The sequence below is a fragment of the Zeus faber genome, assembly GCF_960531495.2.
Source record: "Zeus faber genome assembly, chromosome: 20".
NCBI classification, from domain to species: Eukaryota; Metazoa; Chordata; class Actinopteri; order Zeiformes; family Zeidae; genus Zeus; species Zeus faber.
In genome coordinates, this window is record NC_137207.1 from 12,950,214 (window position 1) to 12,965,018 (window position 14,805).

General features: G+C 44.6%; 1 protein-coding gene across 1 annotated transcript in view; it reads left to right on the top strand.

The window, feature by feature from the left end:
- Window positions 1-14,805, top strand: part of rgs7b (regulator of G protein signaling 7b) — a gene marked incomplete at both ends in the record, with an annotated part of 51,038 nt that overhangs the window by 20,383 nt on the left and 15,850 nt on the right. Inside the window, 2 exons of the mRNA XM_080020922.1 lie at window positions 2,259-2,355; window positions 5,664-5,714. Coding sequence (XP_079877048.1) covers window positions 2,259-2,355; window positions 5,664-5,714 — 148 coding nt within the window. The remainder of the gene's footprint in view (window positions 1-2,258; window positions 2,356-5,663; window positions 5,715-14,805) is intronic.

Consider the following 14,805-nt stretch of genomic DNA (forward strand, 5'->3'; position numbering starts at 1 on the left):
GATATCTCGGACTTAGATTAATCGTATAACATTATGCAAATGAAACCATGCCTTTGAAAAATAATTAGCCTATATTAATCCGTGCATCAGAATTTCCAAGCTTGAAATTGTAGTTCTGATCTGATACATCTGATGACACATTTCACTGACACCATTAAAAAGCATGATGGGTAAAGAGTGAACACTGGCCTCAATTTGCGAACTCATTTACTAAACATCTAGGTTTTCTGAAATTAACCGCAGCCTTCGTGGATGTATGGTACCAATTACTGTATGCGTGTTTGGGTGGATTAAGAAAAAAGGATTTATATGAAATTTACATCGTAAACATTTTCCAGCAGGCATAAATCAAGCATTTTATTTTAAATGAGTGAGATTTATGGGACATCTTTACAGCTTAACCTTCATAGTGGTTAATCCACATTTAGGTCAAGTTTTACTGACTGGTGTTTCGTGGAGCATAATTTAATACAGAATAGAAATCCAACCCACGACAACAAGACAGACATTACTTGTGGTGAGGCAGTTGCTGCCAAAACTGCCCATGTTGGCACACATGGGCAGTTCGGAGTTGAATGTCTGTCACAGTCTCATTAGTCATCATGTCTTCGCCATCTGCAGTAGAGTTTTGATCTAATTTTGCATGGAAAACCTCTGCTCTGCCTGCATACGACACGGGGACGACACAGTTTGGCCCTTTGGGGATATGTTTGGGGAAATTCACAGATCAAGACTTTACGGGCGGAATGAAACATTGGAAGTCCCGTGTCCAATGAATTAAATCCACTGAGGCAGTTTGCACTCTTTGCAATGGTCAATAGTCATGTGGCTATTGAGACTTTCTTAGCTTTTTTTGTGGTCGCATGGCTTACATTTTTTAGATTTCTGGCTAACACATACTCTGTGTATACATTAGGAATGACGTGTGTGTGCGTGCTGTAAAGTGTTTTAAGTGCCATCCTCTGGGTCAGTGGCATGGTGGGAAGACAATGGGGAATATGGGTGTGTGTGTGTGTGTGTGTGTGTGTGTGTGTGTGTGTGTGTGTGTGTGTGTGTGTGTGTGTGTGTGTGTGTGTGTGTGTGTGTGTGTGTGTGTGTGTGTGTGTGTGTGTGTGTGTGTCGGAGGCCAGGACTGCAACGAGGAGATAAGCTGCTAATGGTAGCATGAAGGCATCATGGGAGTCTAATACTGTTGAAACAGCCAAAGCTGCTTAGGGCCAGGAGGGAAATGGAGGGACGGATGCTTTTCTTTGTCTATCTCTCCTTTCTCCGCCTTCTCGTTGTCCTTCCCCTGGTTCCACACTGCTGTCACCTGTTCTAATACCTCTCCGTGTCCCTCCTCTTACAGTACCACCATCTCGTTGTGGCTTTCTTAACTTCCCACTCTAAATGACCTCCGATAGGTACACCTGCGTACGTATCCACACACGTGCACGATGGCCTCACACACTCACACCCCCACCCTACTGTACACCCCACACCCGCTCTGACCTAAACGTATCCTAAATGTCATATCCTCTCTCCTGCATTAACTAAGCCTGGATTTCCTGCGGTGTTTACCCCCAGGGCCAGCGCTGTGTCTGTCAATATAATCCCTGTGATGTGAGCTTCCCCCTCGAGCCACATCCTGCGCTCGGCATCAGCGCAGGGTCAAATTCAGTCAAGGCTCCGGCAACAGTGGAGCCCCCTCGTCGAAATAGCCGACATCATCCGGTCCCCGGTTTTTTACACTGCTCTTTGCCGCTCTTCCTCCCTGCCATGTTCTTTCGAGAGAGGCTCAAAACAGACTCTCAAAGGTCATTGTTTGTTCGATCCCGGGCTGATGTGTAAGAACCAAGTGTCGGAACAGCTGTATAAAGTCAGTGAGATCGAGACCAACTTCATATCATATCATGTTTTTTCTCATCCAAACGTTTTAGTGACAGTTGCTACTTTCCTACATTACAACGGTGTGTGTGTCAGATAACTGTGCTGTATAAAAGATATGGGAGATATGGCAGCCTGTAATTACTGAAGAAACAATACTCTGTGTATTGATTCTGACAGGGCCAACACCGTAGATATTGAGGAAGATGACAAAGTCTCAAAATGTGAATATCTTGAAGATGTTACTCTGAAAGTCAAATTGTGTGTTAATACACAGCCAACATGTTTGCATTCTTTATTGTTTGGGTCCTTCTCTGAAGCGACCATTTAGCACAAGGTTTAGTTCTTTGCCGTCTGTATTAATATCTCTGTGGTTCTCATCCTGTTTCCAGATGGAGGACGTCATTGCCCGCATGCAGGACGAGAAGAATGGGATCCCCATCAGGACCGTCAAGAGCTTCTTGTCCAAGATCCCCAGTGTCTTCTCAGGTCGGGCTGGTTCTTCTTTCTTTGGCTTTGGCTTTCCCTCCTCTCCCCTCTTCTTGTCTCTGGTTGCTTCTTCTTTTGCGATAATGTGGAAAGGCTGAGAGCTGAACTTGGTACAATACCTGTAGTTCTGCGTTCACCATCATCTCACTCATAATTTGGGTGGTTTTTGGGTGTTCCTAAAAGAGGCTGACCTCCATCCTGCACAAACTGCAGAGGCCCGGTGCAGTTTCTGCCCGCCACGTCGCCTTAAATGAAAGATAGATACACAGATGGCTGCTAATGCTTCTTGCTCCTGCTTCTCCCCCTTCCTCTCTCCTCCGCTCTCAATCTCTCTTCTATCATTGCATAAACCATGAGTTGCCTGTGGCCTTAATTTGAATGGAGGTGAGGTTTAATTTCCTGGTTGGGAGTTATATAAACACAGACTGTGTGAGCCCTGCAGTACACCAGCCCAAAAGTGGAACCGCAACACCCGGTTAAAAGCTTGACCTTTTTTGGTTGGTTGGGTGAGTTTGTAATTGAGGAGGATGCCAGCCGAAGTCAAATGAACTGGAATGGCTTTTCACTGTGTGCAGGGAGGAGAATATACCGGCGCTGTTATATTCCATATATTGGAATATATTAAACCAGCATGGGTTGCATAACGCTAGAAATTATGGCTGGCTTAAAAAAAAATAAAAAATCGATACTTCAGTTCTATTGTTTCAATTTCTGAATCAATTAGAAAATTGCAATATTGATACTTTGTAAGGAAGCTATACCAATTTTTCATTTTACACAACTTTAATACCACCACAGTCACAAATGAATTGAAATATTGAATTTTCTGTGTTAGACTGAATTTCATCCATGAAATATTTTTGGAAGGCACATCAGATGGTATACTGAATACCTTGTAACGTTATTATGTTAAAAATGTTAATACATCAATATAAAATCTCATCAATATCAGATTCAATCGAAATAGAATGGTGAGATCCTCCCCATTACCCAGCCCCAGTAGAAATGGGCAAAATGCATCCATTTCTACCATTAAGCAGCCCATGCATTCAAATTCACCTGCAGATAAATAGTAATACTCCATTATTCATACATCAACCTGTCACTTTAATACTGCAGAAGGGCTTCATACAGGGCATTGAAGAGCGGCAAAGGGCCAGATTGCACTTTGGGGAGATGGCGTGCTGGCACTGAACAGGGAAGGGATTGATGAGAGCAGGCGCTGGCCACACAGTTTGAGATTTAAATGTGCAATACATCACTCTGAGCTGTCTGTGTAGAACAGATAATCAGGACACCTTGAGAGCAGAGGAATTTGTGTTGCACTAGGAAGAGACATTTGCTCCAGATTGCCTCTTAGTTCTCCATCAGACTGCTCAGCTTATATTTACTGCTTTGTAGATCGACCTATGGCAATCAATGCCTTCGATGCTTTCCAAGTATTATGCATTCTCGGCTATTCAATCTCCACTAGAAACTCCTTAGTTGGCCGAGGGTTCTTTCGATTTACATCAACGATGGTCGATCCTGATCCATTATTTTGAATGTACACATGCACTCAGTTACAAACTCAGTATATCAGGAAGTAACAGAAAATAATAAGCAGAAAAAAGATGAATTACAAATCACCTGGAACCCTCCAGTTGCAGAATGACTCTGATACGTGACTCATTAGACTGTAAGCTTTTCACTGAGATCTATCCAAGTCTTCCGTGCACATGATGGGTGCGAATAAGAAAATCTTTCTGTGAAATAATTCCTTTAATTTCTCACAAAAGTTGCCTGTTTACTTAGGTGTTAGAAAGACTCAAGCAGAGTTCTTGCAAATTGGCCACATAATCAGTATGTCCAGTATAAACAATGTTGTGCAGACAGTAGATGCTGACCTTTTTGGAGACTGGCAGTAACAGTGTTCAACAGTTTAAACGCTTAGAAGTAGTTCTTTCTTTATTTCCCTACTCTGTTCAGAGTGTTTTCCTTGATTGATAACTTCTGTCTTGGTCTATGTCAGAATTGTTTTATTATAATATGTATAAAAGTGATTTTGCTTCTTCAGCACCGGTCCAACAGTTCATGGGGAGAGAGTTTTGCCGGTAGCCGTGCATTTCAGTTCCCTGCTCTCCCTTGAGTCACTGTGTGCTTGTGTTAAAACTGTTAAATCTGTGTTTACAATGCTTTGACCTTTTGGCTGCTGCATTCATACACTCTCTGTTTTGATAATGGTTCGGCTTCTGGGCTCTCCCCCTGCCTCAGTCTTTCCTGCAAAAGGAAGGTTAAGGGGATGTTTCCCCTCTGCTTTTGATCCCTCTTCTCTCTTGCTTTTCACTCTGATTCCTTATCGTGTCTGTCGGCTGTGTTGGTGTGTGATGGGGTGATAATTAAACAAGTTGAGACCCAGTGGAGAGAACAGCTGCTGCTGATGCGCAAACTGTCTTGATGCGTGGCAGCAGGTAGCTGTTTAGAACATCACCCACACACCGAAATAGAAATAAATTGCATCCTTGACTGAATACAGCCTTTTTAATATGTTCTGATGATTTATTTCACCTAAATGTGGACCTCACACAGTGACAGCTCTGATTCAGAGCCAGATATTCAGAGTGGTTCAGTCCGCATGACAGCCAAAAGACTATTCTTTACAGGAAAAAACATGATGAAAGAAAATGTGAGTAAATCACAATACCATTAAATAATGAGATAAAATACAAATGTATTTATCTTGATGTGCATTGACAACTGCTGTCAGTGCACTTGACATGGCATGGTGGGTGTTTAACAGTTACTCATCAGTGCATTTGAGATTAAGCTGTCCTGTTTTGTCCTGTTTTTGTATCACAAATGAGCATTTGTTTTGTTTGCGCACACATTCTACGAAGTTCAATCAAGTCTGGCATTTTTAAAATATGAAGCCAATTCACAATTACCTCGAGTAAGATTTCTAAATAGATGTTTTCAAACGGAAAATGCCTATTTGTCAATTTATACTAGCTACCAAATATGTTACAGCTACCAAAACTTCCTTTTGGGACTGGTAAGTCTACCAACTATGAACATTTATAATTCAGTAACAATTCATGATCATTGTGCAATTAATTAAAATAATAATTTAGTTTGTGCGATTTTGGGGATAAAAATGTAAAGCTTTTATCCAGAGCAGGGGTAATATTTGAAACTCTGAACATGACAACTCAGGTGTCAGTAAACAGGTGTGCTGAAACCAGCAGCACCAAAATCTTTCAACACAAGTAATGTGATAATCTTTAAATACTCACCTAAATTTATATATTTTTGGGTTATTTGTTTTTCAGGGTCAGATATTGTCCAGTGGATGCTCAGAAATCTCAACATGGAAGATCCAGGTGAGTCTTTTTTTCGGTGGTGCATTTGTATGAAAAGTCATTGTGACAAGGAAGAGTTTCTCGTACCTAATTCGGTGTAGGGGTAGCAAATAAATATCAAAATCAATATTTATGTGAAACTCCATCTTTTTGTCTGCGTTAACCTAGATTCGGACGAGAAGGTCAATATCTAATATGTCTTCTTTGGGTGTCCGCCACCTCGATAGTGACGTGTTGGTAGGGTTGTTAAAAGGAAAAGCCTTTGTCTTGGACAACAATTTTTTTGCAACCAAATTTGAACAGTGTTGTATGAATGTTCATCCATGCTCACAGAAACTAGAATTAAAACCAGTTTGCTAAATGCAAGCGACGTTGTTGAGGGGGGATTGACAGTGTAACAAATCTCCTGGACCAGGAGGCAGGTAGAACACAAACCAGCTGGGGGTTTATTCAAATACCAAACAAGATGTTTGCCTGAAAAGACAAACGTATTCTCATTAATGTTGGGTGCAGCCTGGACTCGGAGCCCAGCCTCTGCTGTCAAGAGAGAGAGGGAGTGAGGTGAAAAAACAGCAGCTTTTAACTGCTACACTAATTGCACCAATCTTATGCAGCTGTATCCCCTTCTGGTTGCCAGTGCTGGCTCTCCCCACCTGCAGATGGTTCCCAAAACCACTTCCCACTGCCACAAACCCCCACCGCCCGACTTAGGCCGGGGAACCGCTCTGCTGACCACTAATCCCCCAAACTCCCCTCACAGAGCGAGAGAGAAAGTCTGCCACCACCATCTTTGCCCCCAGCCTATGGTTCACTTTAAACTTAAAAGGCTGTAAAGCCAGATACCACCGTGTGATCCGGTTGTTGGCATCTTTCGTGCAATGAAGCCATTGCAGCGGGGCATGTTCCGAATAGACGGTGAACCGGCCAGCTGGCTGAGGTAATAACGTAGATCGCTGATTGGCCACTTCACCGCCAGGCATTCCTTCTTTGCGGTGCTGTACTTTGTCTCCCGCTGGGAGAGATTCCTGCTGATGTACAGCACCGTGTGTTCAGCCCCGTCCACCTCCTGGGTCAAACGCCGCCCAATCCTCCAATTGAGGCGTCTGTCTGCAGGATAAAGGAGAGAACTAAGTTAGGTGTAGGGAGCACTGGCTCCCCACAGAGGGCCTGTTTAACCCTCTCAAATGCCAGCTGGCACAGCCCTGTCCACTGGACCTGATCCGGGTGACCGCTTCTGGGTTGATCTGTTAGGGGACTGGTCAGCGCTGAAAAGTTTGAAATACGGCGCCTGTAATAGCGTCCCATCCCCAAAAATCTTCCAGAATCCCCCCCCAAAATTTGATCTTGGGCCTTGGGCATGCCGCACTTGCCGCTGCCGCTGTCTATCCGAGGACACACCTGCCCACCGCCAAAGTGGTACCCCAGATACCGTATCTCCCTCCCTCCATCCAATTGCAAATTCTTTGGGTTGGCTGTCAGCCCGGCCTGCCTCAAGGAGTCCAGGACAGACCCCACCTACCGCATATGCTCCTCCTGGGTATGACTGTGGATGATAACTACATCCAACAGCAGCCACAGTCCTGCAGTCCACAAAGTGCTGACAGGGGCTAGGACCACAAACAACCCAAACAGAAGTACTAGAAACGTTTCGATTCCAGCACATTGGGGCTACAACAGTCACTGTTGAAGGCGATAGGCAAGGGATAGGGTCACTCAGACAAGTGATAGGGCCGTAAACGTACCGTCACCCCTGGGGATGTTTCAATGTGGTGGTCTATGGGGGTGGTGCGCCCTGGAAGGGGAGAAAACATCGGCAAACCGCCGTTGCAAATCAGAAACCTCTCCCAGTGAGAGATGACAGGGGCTGCCTCCCTCCATGGTTTTAGGAGGTTGGTAAATTTGGGTTTCTCTAAGGTTCAGGATGTCCTTGACCTCCCTTCCAGCTTTCTGTAACCCGGTCCAACACACCCCTGGGCTTTCTACCGAAGAAAAGCTCAAAGGGAGAAAATTCCATGGAGGCCTTGGGAACCTCCCGCACTGCGAATAACAGAGGGTCCAACCACCCCAGAGGGTCCAAATTCAGCTATCCTCATGAATGAACTTAAACCTGTCCACCTGACCATCTGTCTGGTGGACAGCCAGCAATTCGTACCATTCCGTGAGGGTGCGTGACATACTGTAATTAAAGTGCCTTGATCAGTCAGAATCTCTTTTGGGATTACAACTAATCGAGGCACTTCATTCGGGAGACTCAGAAGATAACATGGCAAAGCCTGTGCAACTCTCTTTGCTGAGATGCTATGCAGGGGAACTGCTTCAGGAGACCGTAATGCATTATTTATCCACCAGGACTAACACAAAGCGGTATCCCTGTGTATTCCAGTGTAATGGCCCAATGAGGTCCATCCCAAGGGGACCTCATCTAAGGAAAGTGGGTGCAATGGCCGGCATATTGACAAACTGACATTTGCAGCAGGACACACACCACCACTGCAAGTCTGCGCGAATCCCTGGCCAATATGAAGATGCCATTATAGGGTTCAGTGTTTTCTCATAATCCAGGTGACCGGCCATAGGATTGTGATGAACCGCCTGAAAAACCATTTCCCGATGGCTTTTTGGCACAAGCAATTGCGTAACCTCCTCCTCTTTTTGACTGTCATGACTGTACAGTTTATCCTGGATTATGCAGAAGTATGGGTGAGTGGGAGCTATGCCAGTGGACACCAGTTGACAATCGATCACCTGGGAAATCTGCCATGGGGCTGACCTCAGCAGCCTGTGTGCTCTCCCTCGAAAGCCCCTCTGGCTTTCTCCCCCCAGCCGCATCAGATTACCCTGCATCTCCACTGAGCACTGAGCACCACTCAGACGACTTGTGAATATCCCCATGCAGACACCATATCTCTACCCGTGATGTCTCTACGATGTCCCTGGGCTGAACCAGGAGCTGGTGGATCAGGGTCTGTACACAGTGTGGGTCTGGACACTGGCGCTGGCTGGTGTCCAGCTTCCTTCAGGCCATGAAGGGGGAGGGTAAGATTGTTCTCCACCAGGGTAACCGCTGCTTCCAGGCTGGTTGGGCGGTGACACTGGTCCCACTCCGCTGTGTTTCCCGGTTGGATGCCGTTTAGCTTCTACATCACCACCTTTTCCACCATTTCCTCGACTGCTGGGGTCTTTGGTTGAAGCCACCATTGTCTGGCGTTAAGGAGCTGCTGCGCGAGGGCGAAGGGGCGGTCGGTGGCCATATAGATGAACCACTTGAACCAGTGTTGACGGTCTTCCATCTTCAACCAGTCCAGGATGGCCCGCCTGATGACATCATACTCCATGCGAGAGGCAGCTGGCAGGCTGTATGCTACTGCCTGCACCCCCCCTTCAGGAAGGGAAGCAGGCGCACCGCCCACTCCACCTTTGGCCAGCTGCGCTTCTGCTGCTGTGTGAAGAAGAAGAATCTTTAATTGTCACACAGCACACCACACTACGACACATGCACGCACGCACACACACACACACGCTTTGGATGGTGGCCGGTGAAATGAGGCCTCTGCATTTAACCCATCCTGTGCTTGTCCTTCCTCCGGGGGCGCAGCCAGGAGCAGTGGGCAGCATTCGTGTCCAGTGTCCATTGCTGGTCAGATGATGATGTGTGCATGTTTTTGGTGGGGTCCTTACTGACGTGAGGTGGAGGAAACCCCATGTGACCATGCATCTCCCCTAGGTGGCAAAGGGCCCATCCATCGGACCACTCATTGGGCGCCACTGTAACAAGTCTCTTGTCGTTTACGTGGTAAACAACAAGAGACTTGTTACAGTGGTGACATCTCTTCTTGTTACAGAGAAGAGATGTCTATAAAGACAAATGTATTCGCCACTAATGTTGGGTTTAGCCTGGACTGGGAGCCCAGCCTCTGCTGTCAGGAGAGAGAGATTGAGGTGAAAACACAGCCGCTTCTGACTACTCTGCAAAATAGCTCCATCTTCTGCAGCTGCAACCCCTTCTGGTTGCCAGTGCTGGCTCTCCCCACCTGCAGATGGCCTTAAAACCACTCCCTAATGCCCCATATAAGTAGGGGGATGAGGAGTGTTTCCTCCTAAATGGTGAGTCCGGAACTCACCCTTATCTATCGCAGAACTAAATAAGGGTGAGGTTTGTGGCAAACTTACTTCCCATGAACTGACTCGGTGAGCCTTTCTTCTGGATGAGTTCCCCAGCTCTTGGGTTTGGGTGGGGGAAAGAGAGGAAAGCGAGGCGGAGAGGTAAAAGAGAGAAGGAGAGGAGAGGCGTTGTTTTGCGCCTGGAGGCGGAAGCGTGTGGCTCAGGTTCCTTCTCCCATGGGAGCCACACAAGGTCTTTTTTCTCTCTCTAGGACTGGCCCGTGGCATAAACACTCTATGCGGTTGTTTAGGGCCACAACTGCTGCGGGGGCAGGCACACGATCAGCATAGGGGCCACACGATGAGTGTGAATTTGTGTCTCCTCGTTGCCTTTGCCAATTTGCGCCGCTTCTCCCCCCCCCCCCCCGTTTCTCCAAAAAAAACAAAAAAACCTGTTTTTATTTTAGATCATGTATTTATCTTCCTCAGTAATTCTGAATTGAAAGAAAAATGGGCCAGCCCTGGCTCTCCTGTCCCAGGGGTGTTCACCCTCTTTCTCTCCCCCCACCCATCACTTTCAAATCACTCAATTTCTCTACAATCAATTTACATTTAGAGATGTCTTTGCCCTGTGATGAAGGTTGGTCTGTATGATGAAGCACTCTCTCGTAGACTATCTTTGACAGAACAAAGATGTGCATTTGTACCTTGTCACAGACTTGTGTACAAAATATACACGTTTATATACATATATGTTAAATTCATAAATAAAGAAACCAGAAATCCCCAAATTTATATCGATAAGTTGTAAATATCCAGCATATCCAACATATCCAGTATTTCATTCTTTTACTGGTGAAATTTACAGCAGTGCATATGGTGTGTGATATTAAATATAAAACATAATAATCATTGATTAGTTATCATCATTGACTATCTTCCATCCTTTGTTCAAGGGCTTCTGGTTTAACAAAACTTTTCAGTTGCTCCGCTCGTCACTTAAGCTTTGCATGCAGCTGGCGAGGGTCCATTAAACATGAGCGGGATTTCTTTTGTGTGTGTTCGATTGTTATTAATTATTTTTAGGGCTTTTTTCTTTCTTTCTTTATAATCATCTTCAGCAAATATCAGTCCTCATTCTTTACTCACTCACTCCTTTCCTTTTTTGTTTCATTTTTCTCCAACTATCTCTGAATCTCTCATCTCCATTTCTGCTTCTCGCACTGTTTCACTGCCTCTGTTCTAACGTCGCCCTAGTGGCTCATGGGAAATCAGCTTTGAGCAGAGTTGCAGACGCTCCCTAGAGCCTCCATCAAACGCACTGTGACTGCTTTCAGGCTGCTAGGGAGCGACACACAAGTTCAGGATTTTTTGGGGGGGGGGGGAATACAAGGTTTTAATAATTTAAAATAAAGCACAAGTGCGACTGCTCTCATCAACTTTGCTTTATTTACTCTGTCAGTCCCTCCAGCAGATTTGATTTTGTTATTCCGCAACAACTCAACCAATCTCCGCAATATGTGTGATGCAAATGTAATGAATTTAAAGGCCAGATCACTATTTTATTTTTTGTAACTTTTCGTTTATATTTAGAAAATAAGAACTTGAGAACTTACATATATATATATTTTTTTTAATAATAATAGAATATAATTATTATCCTATGATAATATTAACGTATTATGGTATTATCATAGGAAGTGATCAGGAAGTGACGCTTTCGTCGTTGTTTGAAGTAAAAGAGAATCCCCTTTTTGATGCCAATTCCGACAATTGTACTGCAAAAACACACACAGACAGATAGCAAGTTTTGAGGGAAGCCGCTGCAAAATGAAGCGTTTTCAATTGCAGTGTTGCGGTGTTATTTCCAGTTATTACTTGCATTCTTATCACCTGTCATAGGTTCAAGGAAATAAAATCTAAATAATGATCACAGTAAGTACATAATGGGTAATTTTGCAGCATGAAAAACAAGTTTCTTTGCCTCCTCCCTTCCTCTCCTACAGTACATCCATCTCCTCTCATAAGTGGTGGAGCTGAAAACGCTCCAAACGCCGCCTCCTCAGCAACAAGCCAATTGCTTTCCCCCATGAATCGTTTGCTAGCAGACATACACTACTCACAAAAAGTTAGGGATATTCGACTTTTGGGTGAAATTTCAGGATGAACCTGAAATGCACTATAACCTTTACAGGTGAACTTAATGTGACCTTCTCTAAACTTTTGAATGCACATGTCCAACTGTTCAATGTTTCAGTACTTTTTGCACAACTTGCTGTTCTCTAACAAGGAGCTGAACAGCAAAATTCACAACAGGTGTTTGATCCATGAATCGACCAATACATTTCCTGGTTCAATTAGAGTTGGTATTTAAACAGTCCTCTTCATCATGCTGTTCACATTTTGACATCATGAGACCAAGACGACACCTAACAACTGATCAACAGTCCCTCGCCGTTGCGAGGCTTCAAACAGGATGTTCTCAGAGGGAAGTGGCCACTGAGCTTAGAGTGTCACAGAGTGTCATCAGCAGGTTGCAACAGAGATACAGAGACACTGGAAGAGTCACAGAAAGGCATAGAAGTGGACGTCCTTTGGCCACATCCCACACTGATGAGCGCTTCATTGTGAACAGTGCCCTGCGGAACCGGATGATGATGCCACTCAACTCCAGGCACATTTAAGGGAGGTGAGAGGCACCCAAGTGTCACGTCAGACCATTCGAAACTGTTTACATCGGCGTGGTCTGCGTGCTAGACGACCTGCAAGGGTACCTGACCACACCACCAGGCACAGGCATCATCGTCTTGCAGGGGCCAGGGAGCATTTAAGCTGGTGGGATCGCATCATTAGGGAACGGCTGCTGGAGACTGGGGTACCTCAAATGGAGTTGCCTGCACTTTCTCCAGACCTGAATCCCATAGAAAACCTATGGGATCAGCGGAGTCGCCGTGTAGAGGCTCGTAACTCTGTACCCAAGAACCTCAATGACCTGAGGGCTGCCCTTCGAGAAGAGTGGGGTGCCATGCCTCAGCAGACAATAAGTCGACTTGTGAACAGCATGAGACGTCGTTGTCAAGCTGTAATTGATGTTCAAGGGCACATGACAAGTTATTAAGACATTGACATTTTATGTTGTGGTTTACCCACCACTGTTGTTGTAACTGACTTCTAACTTTTTGTGAGTAATGTATGTAATGTATCCGTTCTTTCCCATTGCTAGACATGTCGATTTATCTTCCTGCCAAAACGTGACGGAATAGGAAGAAGTTGATGCTAAAAGGCTGTAGTTCCCCTCAGCAAGGAGAAAGAAAGAGAAGGGGCGGCATTCTGCTTTTAATTTTTGATATACAAGACACCCAAGACTCTCTCATAATCACCAATCACCAATTAAATAATGAACAACATTTTAGAACATGTCACATATTTATATGGACAAATTAAACAAATGAGATGATCAATTGATATGATATACTGTATATTCATAAAGACTATATTCATAGACATATTGAAAAAAAATTATTTGGTTGCAAACTTTGCAACCAAATCATATATGAACATAATCATATTTTTGAAATTTTTATTATTTTTATTTTTACCGGTGCTGGCAGCATGCTGGGCAACACAGAGTATTTGTATGCCATTGCATCTAGGACAGAGTTAATCTGCAAGTGGAGTTCAAGTTCTCAACCTGCAATACAACTCTTTATTAATACTGTAATCATCAAGAACTGCTGCAATAACTCTGTGCTGTGGACGACCTGTAGGATGACAACCCCCACACCTGGCTCTGAGCATCTTAGCCCTGAGCAGTTGTATTTTTCCCATGCAGCAGTACAGTGCATCCAAGGCAATAGCCATACCACCGTGCCCGTGTTTGCCTATAGATAAGTTTTTCCTCCTTTACATTCCTTTTTACTGTCCAAGTATTGCAGGAAGTTTGTAGGGATACATACTGTAGCTACATAAACAAATGAAAAATAGACAAAGATAAACATAGAACATTGCTGAGTCAGACATACCACAGAGTGGATAGGGGGTGAGAGTCAAGGGAGGGATTAGGAAGGTGAGATGATGATAGTGAGCCAATATTTACAATCTTGACATAGATAGGGTGCTAATTTCTACATCTCACATACAAGAATAACCAGGGTGTGGTGGAGGAGTCTCTGAATAACAGGCCGTCTATATATAGTTTAACAACAACCAGCGATACCCGTTAACCCTTCTGCCGGTTCTCCTTCAGGATGGGGTACAGCACCGTTGAACGTTGATCTCCCGGAGGAATTAGTCCTTCAGCGTGGTTTCTTACAGATCCCGTCCGTTGCTTTTAACAAGCTCCCTATGCTTGAAGTGTTCAAACATAGCAATGATGGAGCGGGTACAATTCCCCACGCGGTGTCCCAGTCGGTGAACCCAATGGAAGGTGATCTGCTTCACGATGTCTGTGAGGAGTTTCAGGGCGGTTTGGAGGAAGTCTTTCACCATGTTTTCTGGTGTCTCGGTGTTGTTCTCTGGGATCCTGGAAAAGATGAGGTCCCGCATACTTCTGGATTGGATATCCAGAATTATGATCATTATTTTATTTTTTATTTTTTTAACAACCTCTATCTCCGTTGTGAGACTCTTCACAGAGGTTTTTTACACCTGTGTTGTCTTTTTGCATCTTGCCGACCGTGCAGTGCAGAGAATTAAGGCTTGCTTTGATCTCGGAAATGTCTCAGAGGAATGGACCAAGCATGTCCAGCTTCTTGTTAATATTGTCCAAGACACTAACCTCTACAGCGCCGGATATTAGATCATCTGTATCGGTAGCCGAGCATGGTCCTCTTCCATCACATACTCGTTATAATAATAATCAATATAATCCTTTAGGTCCTCCACTTTGGATTTGCATGGTGTTTTTTTTTATTTAAATATATACATTTTTTGTAATTCACTTTATTTGTACGAGTTGGAGTGGATTGTCGGTGTTTTAGTTGATGCAGCTGGGCGCCGCAAATGTTTGATC